General features: G+C 43.5%; 1 protein-coding gene across 7 annotated transcripts in view; it reads right to left on the reverse strand.

Annotated features, from left to right (window-relative positions):
- TTC23 (tetratricopeptide repeat domain 23) overlaps window positions 1-12,411 on the reverse strand; it is a 107,323-nt gene that overhangs the window by 35,283 nt on the left and 59,629 nt on the right. For all 7 annotated transcript variants that reach the window (XM_077938132.1, XM_015143125.3, XM_015143120.3 and 4 more), the window contains 1 exon segment: window positions 3,670-3,775. In XM_077938132.1, coding sequence (XP_077794258.1) covers window positions 3,670-3,775 — 106 coding nt within the window.

Genomic DNA, 12,411 nt, shown 5'->3' on the forward strand with positions numbered 1-12,411 from the left:
AGCTGGGACTACAGGTGTGCACCACAACGCCCAGCTAATTTTTTTTGTATTTTTAGTAGAGACAGGGTTTCACCATGTTGGCCAGGATGGTCTCTATCTCTTGACCTCGTGATCCACCCACCTCAGCCTCCCAAAGTGCTGGGATTACAGGTGTGAGTCACTGGGCCCAGCCTCTTAGTCATCTTTTGCTTCTGCTTCAAGTAACCAGTCCTCCAGGCCTAATGCAGAAGCCACCCCCTTTCCCAATTTGTAAAACTATCAGTCCCAACTCCTTGTGCCTGGGAGAAGTTGTCTTCTTTCCCATCTCCTTTATGTTTCTCACATTTTTTTTTTTTTTTTTGGAGATAGAGTATTGCTGTGTTGCCCAGGCCGGAGTGCAGTGGCACAATCTTGGCTCACTGTATAACCTTTGCCTCCCAGGTTCAAGTGACTCTCGTGCCTCAGCCTCCTGACTAGCTGGGACTATAGGTGTGCGCCACCACAACCGGCTAATTTTTGTATTTTTTAGGAGAGATGGGGTTTCATCATGCTGGCCAGGCTGGTCTCGAACTCCTGACCTCATGTGATCCACCCATCTTGGCCTCCCAAACTGGTTCCTCACATATTTCAATTCTGACTGCCAAGTGAGCTTTCTGGGTGCACGTCACCAAATGCCCTCAGCTGCTGCAGGTTGGAGCTGAGATTCTCCACATGTTCCTGGGCCCCAGGCCTTCCCATTGGCACTCCAAACCCTTCTCTCTGGGCTGCCTTCATTCTTGCTGTGTCCCTTTTCTGCCCCACACTTCACGGATTCTTTGGTGGGCCTAAGGATGGAGGAGACATGTGCAGTGCCAGACCCTATAATGTGACATGGCGTAAAGAGCCTCTGGGGTGGTTGGCTGCCTGGGTTCATATCTTTACCACTCACTGCTTATGGGTCCTTGGAAAAATTACCTAATCTCTGGGTGCCTCAATTTCTCCATCCAACAAATGGGGATAATTGTACCTATCTCATCGAGTTGCAAGGATTTCTGAATTAATAAATGTAATGCGGTGAGAACCGTTGCTGGTATGCCATATATAAGCAGTAGCTATTAATATTATAACTGTGTGAGGTCATTTAATTATCATATATTTATTATCTGTATCAAATAGGTATTATTATCATTTTCAAATTAAGAGAAGGCAATAGTGTGCTATAGTTAGACTGGAAAACTTTTAAAAAATATATAACTAGCCGGGCGCGGTGGCTCAAGCCTGTAATCCCAGCACTTTGGGAGGCCGAGACGGGCGGATCACGAGGTCAGGAGATCGAGACCATCCTGGCTAACACAATGAAACCCCGTCTCCACTAAAAATACAAAAAAATTAGCCGGGCGTGGTGGCGGCGCCTGTAGTCCCAGCTACTCGGGAGGCTGAGGCAGGAGAATGGCGGGAACCCGGGAGGCGGAGCTTGCAGTGAGCCGAGATCGCACCACTGCACTCCAGCCTGGGCGACAGAGTGAGACTCCGCCTCAAAAAAAAAAAAAAAAAAATATATATATATATATATATATAACTAAAATTGGATTGCCTCTGATTCTGTAAGTCACGCAAAGCAGAGTGGCCTAACTTCACAGCTATGGGACAATAGCATTCTAGGGCACAGATTCACTAGGTCCCACTCAATTCATACCTGCAGTGAGTACACTGAGCACTGGGTCAAGTGCTGGAAACCAGAATCCCTCTAGGCAAAAAGATGGTCTTTTGGCCTTAGCCTCCTCTCTGTTTGGTATTCATTCAGGAATGGACCCACCTCCCCTTACTCTGCCAGTTTACACCCCCACGGAAAACAGGAAAGATCTGACAGCAATCTGACACTCTTGCTTTCCAGGTCAAAAGTCACGGATCCAGCCTTCACACTTGTTTTGACTTACTCAGAGTCTTAAACATATTTCAGTTAGTTACCATCAGTTAAAAATTGGGCTGGGTCTGTGGTGGCTCATGCTTGTTATCCCAGAGTTTTGGGAAGCCAAGATGGGAGGGTAGCCTAGGGCCAGGAATTCGAGACCATCCTGGGCAAGACTCTGTCTCTAAAAAAAAAATTTTAAATTAGCTGGGTGCAAGCAGTGTGTGCCTGTAGTCCCACCTACTTGGGAGGCTGAGGCAGGAAGACTACTTGAGCACAGGAGTTTGAGGCTGCTGTGGCTATAATTGCGCCACTGCACTCCAGCCTGGGTGACAGAGTGAGACCCTGTCTCTAAAAACATAAAAAATAATTAAAAAAAAATTGAAGATTCTCCAATAAAACTCCAAATTTCTACCTTCTCTTAAAAAAGGAGCTCTGCTAATATAAGCCTCCCTTCCACATGGCTGCCAGGGGCTGGAGCTAAGTAGCAGGTATGGGTTTTAGTTTGCCACAGTCCTCACCACTCTGTTTTGTCTCTCTCATACTATAGCGATCAGTTAGCTGCCATTTATAACTATGCTTGCTGCTGCTGCTAGTTTCTGATAACCACCTGCTTCACTCACATTGCTTGCTTGGTTCCTGTAGACATTTAGATTTGTGACTTGCTATTCTAGGAGTTTCCATCAAACATGTATTTTAAGTGTTTTATTAATAGGTATGGAATAGAAAGTACTTTCCTCCTATTACATGAATTTTAGGCACCAACAAGCAAACCTGATGGTTAGTGTGGAATGTTCTAGGAGCGGGGACAAGAAAGGTCACTTGTCTCCTCTCTCCATCCTTACACAGGCTCCTCCAGATCTAAAAAGGTGCTTCAAGCTCTAGCAGGTCAGAATGAGAGATCTGCAAGGTGTGATGGACAGATGGATAAACGCCGATGCCCCCTTCATCAGTTCCTCTGGGGACTGAAGCTCCCTGCCTGGCCCATGGATCTTTTTGGACCAGGTTGCTCATTGAAGCTTTCCCTTCACCTTCTCCCATGTGCTGGCCTCATTTTAGCGTAACTTCTGCTTCCTGAATCAACCCCATGCCTTCCAGATGTTGATTTTATGCTTTTGGGCACAGTGGACCTTATTTTATTCAGTACGTAATTATTTTTATTTGATATCTTGGAATACACCCCTAGGTTTTCTTTATGAATTGTACTCCATTTCTGAATATTATGACCAAAAAAAAATCATTAGTACTATGTGTTTTCTGCCAATGGAGGCACATTGTATGCTCTGTGTGCTCTGAGCCCAGGATGGTGGATTAAACAATTCCTTAAGCTTGATGCTCTACCTATTATGCGGGGACAAGAAAAACCATATGAGCCATAAATGGCAACTTCCTTTTGGAATCCTGAAGCCGTGTAAGTTCATCCTGATGGAAAGTTCAGCCCTGACAGTGTCTGGAGGCCGGCTGGCCCAGAGGCCAAAGCTGTTGCCACAACAATCTTTAAAAATAGATCACCTCTGAAAGCAGAGCAGATTTCCCTGTAAGCCCAGTACAGATGCTCTGGGGCTCTTAACAGCCACGTTTGCATAGAGATTAGCTGTATTTCAGAATAATAGATTAGAAGAAGGCTAGAAGGGGAGAGAAACCAAAGGACTCTGAGGAAAGCAGCAGAGTAGCATAGCTGCAGATGATCAGATAAAACAGGCCTGTGTCGCAGCTCTGTTCACCTGTTAACCCATCTAGAAGACAGCTCCTTTATAGACCCAGGTGCCTGTGAGACAGGAGGAGAAAAGGATTCTTCTCACCATGGTGCTCGTGTCTCCCTGAAGCGACAGCAGCGTGGGCGACGATGTGTGCGGAGTCTGCTGCCTCCACTTGAGAGGGGCTTCTACTCAGGATGATGAGATGTGCCTGTCACCACAGAAAGAAGAAACATGTTGTTTACATACTTGGCAGCAGCAACAGGGAACTAACTGTCCTTGCAGAGATAAGCAGAAAGCCAAGGAACTTTCCAGCAAGCTAGAAGAAATGATTTATGTGGAAGTGAAATCAACTTGCAGGAGAGCTGGATTTTAAAAGGACTGAGTAGTGGAGGGAACACTGAACAATGAATCCAGATGGCTCAGTGCTATGGCCAGGGCCTGTCACTAAGCAAATCATTAAACGTCTATGATCCTTTGAGTCAGTGTCAGCAAAGAGGAAGAGGGAGTTACAAGAAGTAAAGAGATGGATAGAAGGTGTCAATGCTGTGCAGAGAAAGCGGACAAGTCCCGTGCCCTGCCTACCAGTCAGCCCCAAAAGTGGGACCTATCCATGGGTGTCAGCAGTCTCCCCACAGAAATACAGACTTCTTCTTTGTGCCTGTGCCACCAAGCCCATTTGCCTGCACCCTCTACAAACTCGCTCAGGGGAGTTGCCCAAGCACAGAAAGCAGCTCAGTTCCTTGAAAATAAAGTCCACTAAAATGTTTTTGCCCAGGCATGGTCGCTCATGTCTGTAATCCCAGCACTCTGGGAGGCCAAGGTGGCTGGATCACTTGAGGTCAGGAGTTCACGACCAGCTTGGCCAATATGGTGAAACCCCATCTCTACTAAAAATATAAAAATTAGCCGCGTGTGGTGGTGCATGCCTATAGTCCCAGCTATTTGGAAGGCTGAGGCACAAGAATCGCTTGAACCTGGGAGGTGGAGGTTGCAGTGAGCCGGGATTGCACCACTGCACTCCAGCCTGGGTGACAGAGACTCCATCTCAAAAAAAAAAAAATAGTTTTTAAACAACAAACAAAAAACTATGATCTTATGAACATAAAATCACAATAATCCTTTCAAATAACATGAAAAATACATGCTTTCAAATAAAAAGTAACTACTCATCTCCCTGTCAGCATTTGAGTTTTAAAATACTATTAGTAACTTGTTTACATTCATTCATACTTAGGATCGCCTACTATAGGACAGGCATGGGCTAGAAAGTGTGGGCAGTACAAAAAATAAAATATGGTGAAGTAAGATAATACACTAATGTGAGTCAGTAGGTAGTTCACAATTAATTGCCAAAAGAGTGACAGAATACTAAAATGCCATGAGTAGGCCAGGCATGGTGGCTCACAACTGTACTCCCAGCACTTTGGGGGGCTGAGGCTGGTAGATAGCTAGAGCTCAGGAGTTTAAGATCAGCCTGGGCAACATGGTGAAACCCTGTCTCTACAAAAAATACAAAAATTAGCCGGGTATGGTGTCATGTGCCTGTAGTCCCAGCTACTTGGGAGGGCTAAAGTGGGTGAATTGCTTTGAGCCCAGGAGGTTGAGGCTGCAATGAGGTATGATTATGCCACTGCACTTCAGCCTGGGTGACAGAGCAAGACCCTGTCACACACACACATATACACAAAGAGATAAAATGCTATGAGTTTAAAAAAGGAAAACACTAGGTTGGGATAGGCAAAATACACTAGCAATTCATAAGATGTAAGCTGCACTTTAATTCTTTTTTATTTGTGATACCAATTTTAATTTTCTTGATAATTGTTATCATCATTTTATACATGACAAAACTAAGATTGCTGAATGGGTGAGTACGATATCTCACAGCTAATAAGAGATAGAGAGAAGAGTCTGACCCTGATCCTCTAACTTCAAATTCTGCTGTTTCTATCATGTCCTGAGTGCTGCCATTCCTCCGATCCTAGCCAGTGGTGGGAGACATCACTAACTGATGCCAGCACACTCCCCAGGGAACCCCGATTCAGTCCTCAGGAGCTGTGATTCATCCACGGGAGCTGGCACAGGAGATCGAGTCATCCCAGTTGAGCATTCTAGTCTGGACCATGCAGTCCTTCCTCCTCTTATGACCAGCTGAATACATTTCTGAGACTATAATCAGGGTGGAGATAGAATCTTCGACTCTAGACTGTCACCTTACTTGTCACATGCTAAAACCTGCCGAGCTACTGGCTCCGGACTTTTTATGATGGGGCTACTCCAAAATAAGATTGTAGGTAATAATTTTTATTGCTGTATTAGAATAATCAGAATTTCTTATTCATAAGTGCCAACAATACCCTTTGCTTTAAAGCAACTTTTCTTATTATCTAATATAAATTGAATATGTGATTTTGGCAACCCCAAATTAGCCACTGTCCTTGATTTGGCATGAAAGGCCCAGTCTTAAGCTCTGACTTGAAATGTTTTTCAAATAACGGGCACTATGAAATTCAACTTCATGTATGTATAGACAATAGGAGCCACAGGGATAGAGTCAAATTATTACTTGTGTAGTGTTTGGAGAAAGGAAAAAAGAGAGGAAATACTCACCCCCTCCAAAAGAATACCAAATGCAAATTGAGCCATGTTTACTTTGTTTTTCCCCTACTATCTCTACGATCTGTTATTTGAAGAGAACAATCACTGTGTAATGCCAGAAAAGCTTTAACTCATATGATGCAAAGACATATAGTATTTTAGATTAAAACTAAAACAAGAAAGATTTTATATTTTGTTTCTTCCTATTCAGTATTATAAATTCAAGAAAATGTTAATAGATATGTATCTAACAAAATTATTTTCAAATGAATAATTACGTGTTCTGAAACCACTGTAAGTTGTTTTTTTGCCATGGAGACAGAAAGCAAAGTTTTCCAAGAGCAAAATACACACAATATCAAGAAAGTGAGTCAGGCTGGGTGCACTGGCTCATGCCTATCTCAGCACCTTGGGAGGCTGAGGCAGGAGGATCACTTGAGCTCAGGAGTTTGAGACTAGCCTGGGCAACATAGTGAGACCCTGTCTCTACTAAAAAATAAAAAAAAAAATTAGCCAGGGGTGGTGCCATACACCTGTAGTCCCAGCTACGCAGGACGCTGAGGTGGGAAGATCACTTGATCCTGGGAGATCAAGATTGCAGTGAGCAGTGATCGTGTACTGCACTCCAGCTTGGGTGACAGAGCAAGACTGTCTCAAAAAATAAAAAAAGAAAGTGGGTCCTGAAAGCTTAAAGGGATTTGAATTTATCACAAAATTTTCATGACTTAAATATTTTTCTACATGAGATGCTAACATAAGCAAACATTTATTATTCATTATTCACTTCAGAAACTCAATCCCTAATGTAATTTATTTGATGTTCATGAAGCTTTTAAAAACCATAAGCTAGAGGGAAGGGGATTTGATGGGGGCACCCATGATGTCTAAAATGAGCAAAATTAGCATCTCATTTATTCAGTAAAATTCAATTTAATTCTATTTAATTTAATTCATTCCTATTCAATTCAACTTATTTTCATTTTTAAATGCTTTCTACATGCCAGATATTGTGCTAACACTAGGAATTCCCCCTAAAAATTAGGCAGGAATTTTAGTTTTAAAGGCGCTCACATGTGAACTACAAAAATGTAGGATAGTTTGCATTTTATGCAGATTTACAGACACCACCCCTCATTAGGTTTTTGCACCCAGCTAACTAACTTCCTATCTACCCTTACTCTTGTCATCATTTCCCAAGATTTCAGTATCCATGAGATTGGCCTGTACTCAATCAGGCAAGAAAGAGATGGCACATGTAAACAGGTTAATAGAGGAAAAGAGGTCAATAAAATGATTCCTGGCATGGAGGAAATCCAAGGTGAGTGTGTTGGGTCCCAAGACAAGGTGCCGGGGGCATTTGCTATACCCAGAAAGAAGAATTGTAGGGAAATGAGCAGTGAGTTTCAGTAGAGACGCAGCCGACCTGCAGGGACCTTGAAGGGAGGGGCTGGAGGAATGGATGCTCTGTCTCCATGTCGTCCCTGGTCCAGGCTGTGTACCTCTCAGTCTGAGGGAAAGGGCACTGAGATGGTAATTAAAGGTCAGCCTCTGGGGCACAGAATAGGGCTGCGAAGGATGCAGAGTGTAGCTGAAGGACCAAATGGAAATGTCCAGCAAACGACCCAGCTAACACCTTGGCCTCTCAGGTTTCTAACAGACTTACTTTCCTCGTTACTCTCAGCTGCCCAGTCCCCGGGTCACACTCCAGACCTCATCATCGCCCACTCTGTGCTACCACTGGATCCTCCAGCTCACAGACCCATTTTGACTCTTGGGAGGCCCTGGATCTGCTGCATCCATGCACATCTACTCCACTGCCCCCTGACATTCTCACTAGTCATCCACCCCTCCTGCTGTCCTTCCCTTCTTCTTCAGCGTAATGGGCACCGCCCATTGCCTGTGTTGAAAATGCCCTCCACTGATGCATTAATTGAGATGGTAAAAAATGGGGAACCACCTAAATATCTATCAGCAGGGGAATGAACATATTGTGGTTTATTCTACAAGTTCTTGATTGAACTCCATCTACATATGTTAACATGGTTATATTTCAAAAACATACCACTGAGTGAAAGAAGCAACTTGTAAAAGGAGGCAAACATCATGGCACCATTGATTTTCAAGTTTCTTTTTTGGGGCAGAAGAACCCAAACAAAATCTTCTGTGGTTCTCTAATATACACAGCAGGAAAGAGTAGAACAGCTGCTCTCACAGAAGTAGGTGGATGGGGCCTGGAAGTCTGACTACCTGCTCCCAGCTGGCTGCCCCAGAACCTCCATGGAACATGAGGGCTCAGGGTGACACAGATTGAGAACCACAGCACATGCTGGGCAGTAAGGCTTCCTTAGGGAGTGAGTACAAAGGATGTTGACAAAGCTAGTGATTAGACTACACTGTCTTTCCAAACTCAACCATTGTTCACAATTGCGAACAATGCTTCATTTGCTAAGGGAATATAAATACCCTGTTACATGCATCTGAGAGCATTTAAGGACTAGGAATCACAGTTAACAGAATTATAGGCATCCTGCTTGCATCTCCTGGATTTTTGCAAGAGATCAAGTAATGGGCCTCGCGGGGGCTCCATAGTTTGACCACACTCACTCCTTCTCCTCATGATTTATTAATCTCCCCAGGGCTTCCATTTCCCCTCATGTCCTTTGTTCTTTTTAGTATCTTATGGTTACATTTATCAACTGTCATCTTGAAGCTGAGGAGGAATGTTTAATATCCCCAAATCCCTTGGGGTGCTGGCATGTTGGACTGGGTTAAAAACAAACAAAAAACCTCTAATATCCCACATTGAACAAGGTCATTAATTAAGAAAAAACAAACAAACTCATCCACAAGACCAAGGACCTCAACCCCTGCCAAGGCACAGAGCAGCTGTTCCATCCTGGTGCCTTGTGTGTGTGTTTGGGGGAAACCACAGATTCCTCAGTGCCAATCAAGCTGTCAATAGATGCAGCCAGAGCCAGAACTGGCAGACTTTTATCTAACTGGGCCTGTCCCCTTGGATTTGTAAAATGTGTAATATTTCCTAAAGAGAAAGCTTGATGACTAGTGAAAAGGATGAGAGATACTTCTATTTCTGCAGGCAGACCCCATCATCTGAACACTCAACTTCAAACCCTGGGAGGAGTCTGAGTGTAGAATCCCAGCTCTTGGGGATGGGGTGGGTCTTGGGGGTGAGGGAAATATATTTTCCCCCCACTCAGCAATAATTAGGGGTTCAGTGACAGAGCAAAATCTCTCCTACAGCAAAGTAGAGAGTAAGTACACAAGAAGATCAAGGTACATTTGTGGACTTAGCCTGGATGTGTTTACTCTGGAGATGAGAACACTCAGGGAGGAGACAATAGAATTCTTCAACTTAGTCACAGCCAGGATCTCTTTGTACAGCTGAGGGCGAGCAATGGAGGGACACAGGGAAGGAAGGAACTGACACCGATTCAGCATCTTCTTCTGCCATGTGTGGTACTAAGTGAAGTTTACCACTCACAGGTTCACTCAGTCTCAAAATGACCATTGAAAGTGATGTGAACAGCCCAATTTACAGAAGGGGAAATTAAGCCTCCAGGATATTAGGCTACTGGTTGAAGGTCACATTGTGGGTCAGTGGCAGAACAGAGATTCAGACTAAGGCCTATAATTCCCAACTGCATACTTTTCTAGTCTAACACTTGGTTATTGAGAGGGTAGAAGTTACAGAAAGATGATTTTCTAATCAATGTAATGAAGAGCTATTTAATGGTCAGAGAAAGAGGTTGTGAAAGAGTAGACTGTCTAGAACTGCACTGGGCTGCCTAGATGGAAGAGTGAGGTGCTAACATGTGGATGCCTTAGCAGCTTCTAAATGCTTTAGAGGGATGCCATAAAGGAGAGAAAAGCAGCAGATGGTGGTTAGAGAAGATGTTATGGTGCCGTCCACCAAGAGTCTATGAGTCTGCTTGGTTTCAAGTTTGTGCCTTAATTCAACAGAAGTTCAAGTCCACTTGTCATTGGAGGTGTGAGCTTGCTGTTTCTTTTATAACTGACTAGTTGTGAAGCTGCATAGCTTTCCTTCTCATCCTGCCAAAACTGGTCATTTCACTCTTCAAATTTGAGCTGACACCCTTACGCAAGACAGGGTCACATTGCAGCCCCAGGTTGCCATTTCCTTCCCTCTCCCATCTCTGCCCAGCAGGGAAGCCTTTCGTGGCTACACACACCTTGGAGGCTGGGGCAGCTGGTGAACCTTGGCTAAGAAAAAGATGGAGCTGGGAATCCCTGGGGGATTAGATGAACAGGAAGTCACTGGGAGCAGAGAGCATTGGAAAACTGAGTTCTGAGGGCCCTGGACTAAGCTAGTTTCTTTTAATAGTCAGAGAAAGTCCTCAGTGGCAGCTCTCCAGTTGTCAATTTTAGCTCCTCCAAAGAGCTGGGGAGAAAAAGCACTACTCTGTATAAGCATTAGCAACAAAATAGATACCTCAGGGCTTATATTTTCTTCGTTTGGTTGCAAGTATGTGTTTTCTTAAAACTTCATTAGATTTTTAAATGATAAGAGTATTACCTGCATATAATCTTCAAAAATTTTAAGTGGTGGAAAAGAATAAACAATTGAAATTAAAAATACTCCTTCCCCCTTCTACCTGCCTCACCCTCTTTTTCTCCCCATTCTCAGCCTTACAGCTAATCAGTTTCCTGTATTGTTCCAGAAATTAATCTCTCTCTCTCACACACACACACACACACACACACACACAATCATAACCCAGCCACGCGCCACTCTTAGCTTCATCTCCTATGACCCATACTGGGCTCCAGCCACAATGGCCAGACAGCTAAATTGCATTTCTTTAATTACGAGTGAGTCCGAGGATTATTTTTGTATGGTTATTGGTCATTTATGTTTCCTCTTCTGTAAACTGTATGTTCCTGTCCTGTGCATGTTTCTACTGAGTTGTCTTTTTTATCCAGATTTTTAAAGAACTCCTTCTATATTTTCTTCTCTTTGACATTTATGTTTTGACTTTATGATATATTATCACAGAGTAGCTTTTCATTTTTACTCTGTCAAATTTATCACTTTCTTCCTTTCTCTTTTTCTCTTCTGTCTCCTAATGTATACTCATCTGTATATATGCAGAGAAAAATTGTTTAGCAAGTGTCAATACTGGCTATTTCTGGGCCAGGAGGTCTGAGGTGACTGGTGGCATATATTTGATCTTTCCTATATAGCTTGATTTTTAAAAAACAAAGAGCATGTATCATTTTTAGAAAAAGTAGTTATTACTTAAAAAAAACAAACAAACAGTAATCTTCCCCATTGTGGCACTTGGATTGATGTCATTCTTAGAAAATTTTTATAGTGAAACAATATGAAACAATAAGTGAAATAGTATGAAAATGGACTAATACAGTAAATTGGTACCAGTAGAACGGGGCATTGCTATAAGATACCAGAGAATGTGGAAGCGACTTTGGAACTGGGTAATGGGCAGAGGTTGGAAAAGTTTGGAGAACTCAGAAGACAGGAAGATGTGGAAAAGTTTGGAACCTCCTAAAGACTTGTGGAATGGCTTTGGCCAAAATGCTGATAGTGATAAGGACAGTGAAGTCCAGGCTGAGGTGGTCTCAGATGGAGATGAGGAACTTGCTGGGAACTGGAGTAAAGGTCATTCTTGCTACGCTTTAGGAAAGAGACTGGTGGATTTTTGGCCCTGCCCTAGAGATCTGTGGAACTAACTTGAGAGAAATGATTTTCGGTATCTGGTGGAAGAAATTTCTTTCTTTCTTTTTTTTTTTTTTGAGACAGTCTCGCTCTGTCACCCAGGCTGGAGTGCAGTGGTGCAATCTCGGTTCACTGCAACCTCCGCCTCCTGGGTTCAAGCGATTCTCCTACCTCAGCCTCCTGAGTAGCTGGGACTACCGGCACGTGCTGCCAGGCCTGGCTAACTTTTTGTACATATATATATTTTTTTAGTAGACAAGGGGCTTCACCGTGTTGGCCAGGATGGTCTTGATCTCTTGACCTCGTGATCCACCTGCCTTGGCCTCCCAAAGTTATGGATTTACAGGCATGAGCCATTGCTCCTGGCCTGGTGGAAGAAATTTCTAAGCAGCAAAGCATTCAAGAAGCAACAGAGCATAAAGTTTGGAAAATTTGCAGCCTGACAATGCAGTAGAAAAGAAAAACCCATTTTCTGGGGAGAAATTCAAGCTGTCTACAGAAATTTGCATAAGTAACGAGGAGCTGAATGT

The sequence above is a fragment of the Macaca mulatta genome, chromosome 7, assembly GCF_049350105.2.
Source record: "Macaca mulatta isolate MMU2019108-1 chromosome 7, T2T-MMU8v2.0, whole genome shotgun sequence".
NCBI lineage: Eukaryota > Metazoa > Chordata > Mammalia > Primates > Cercopithecidae > Macaca > Macaca mulatta.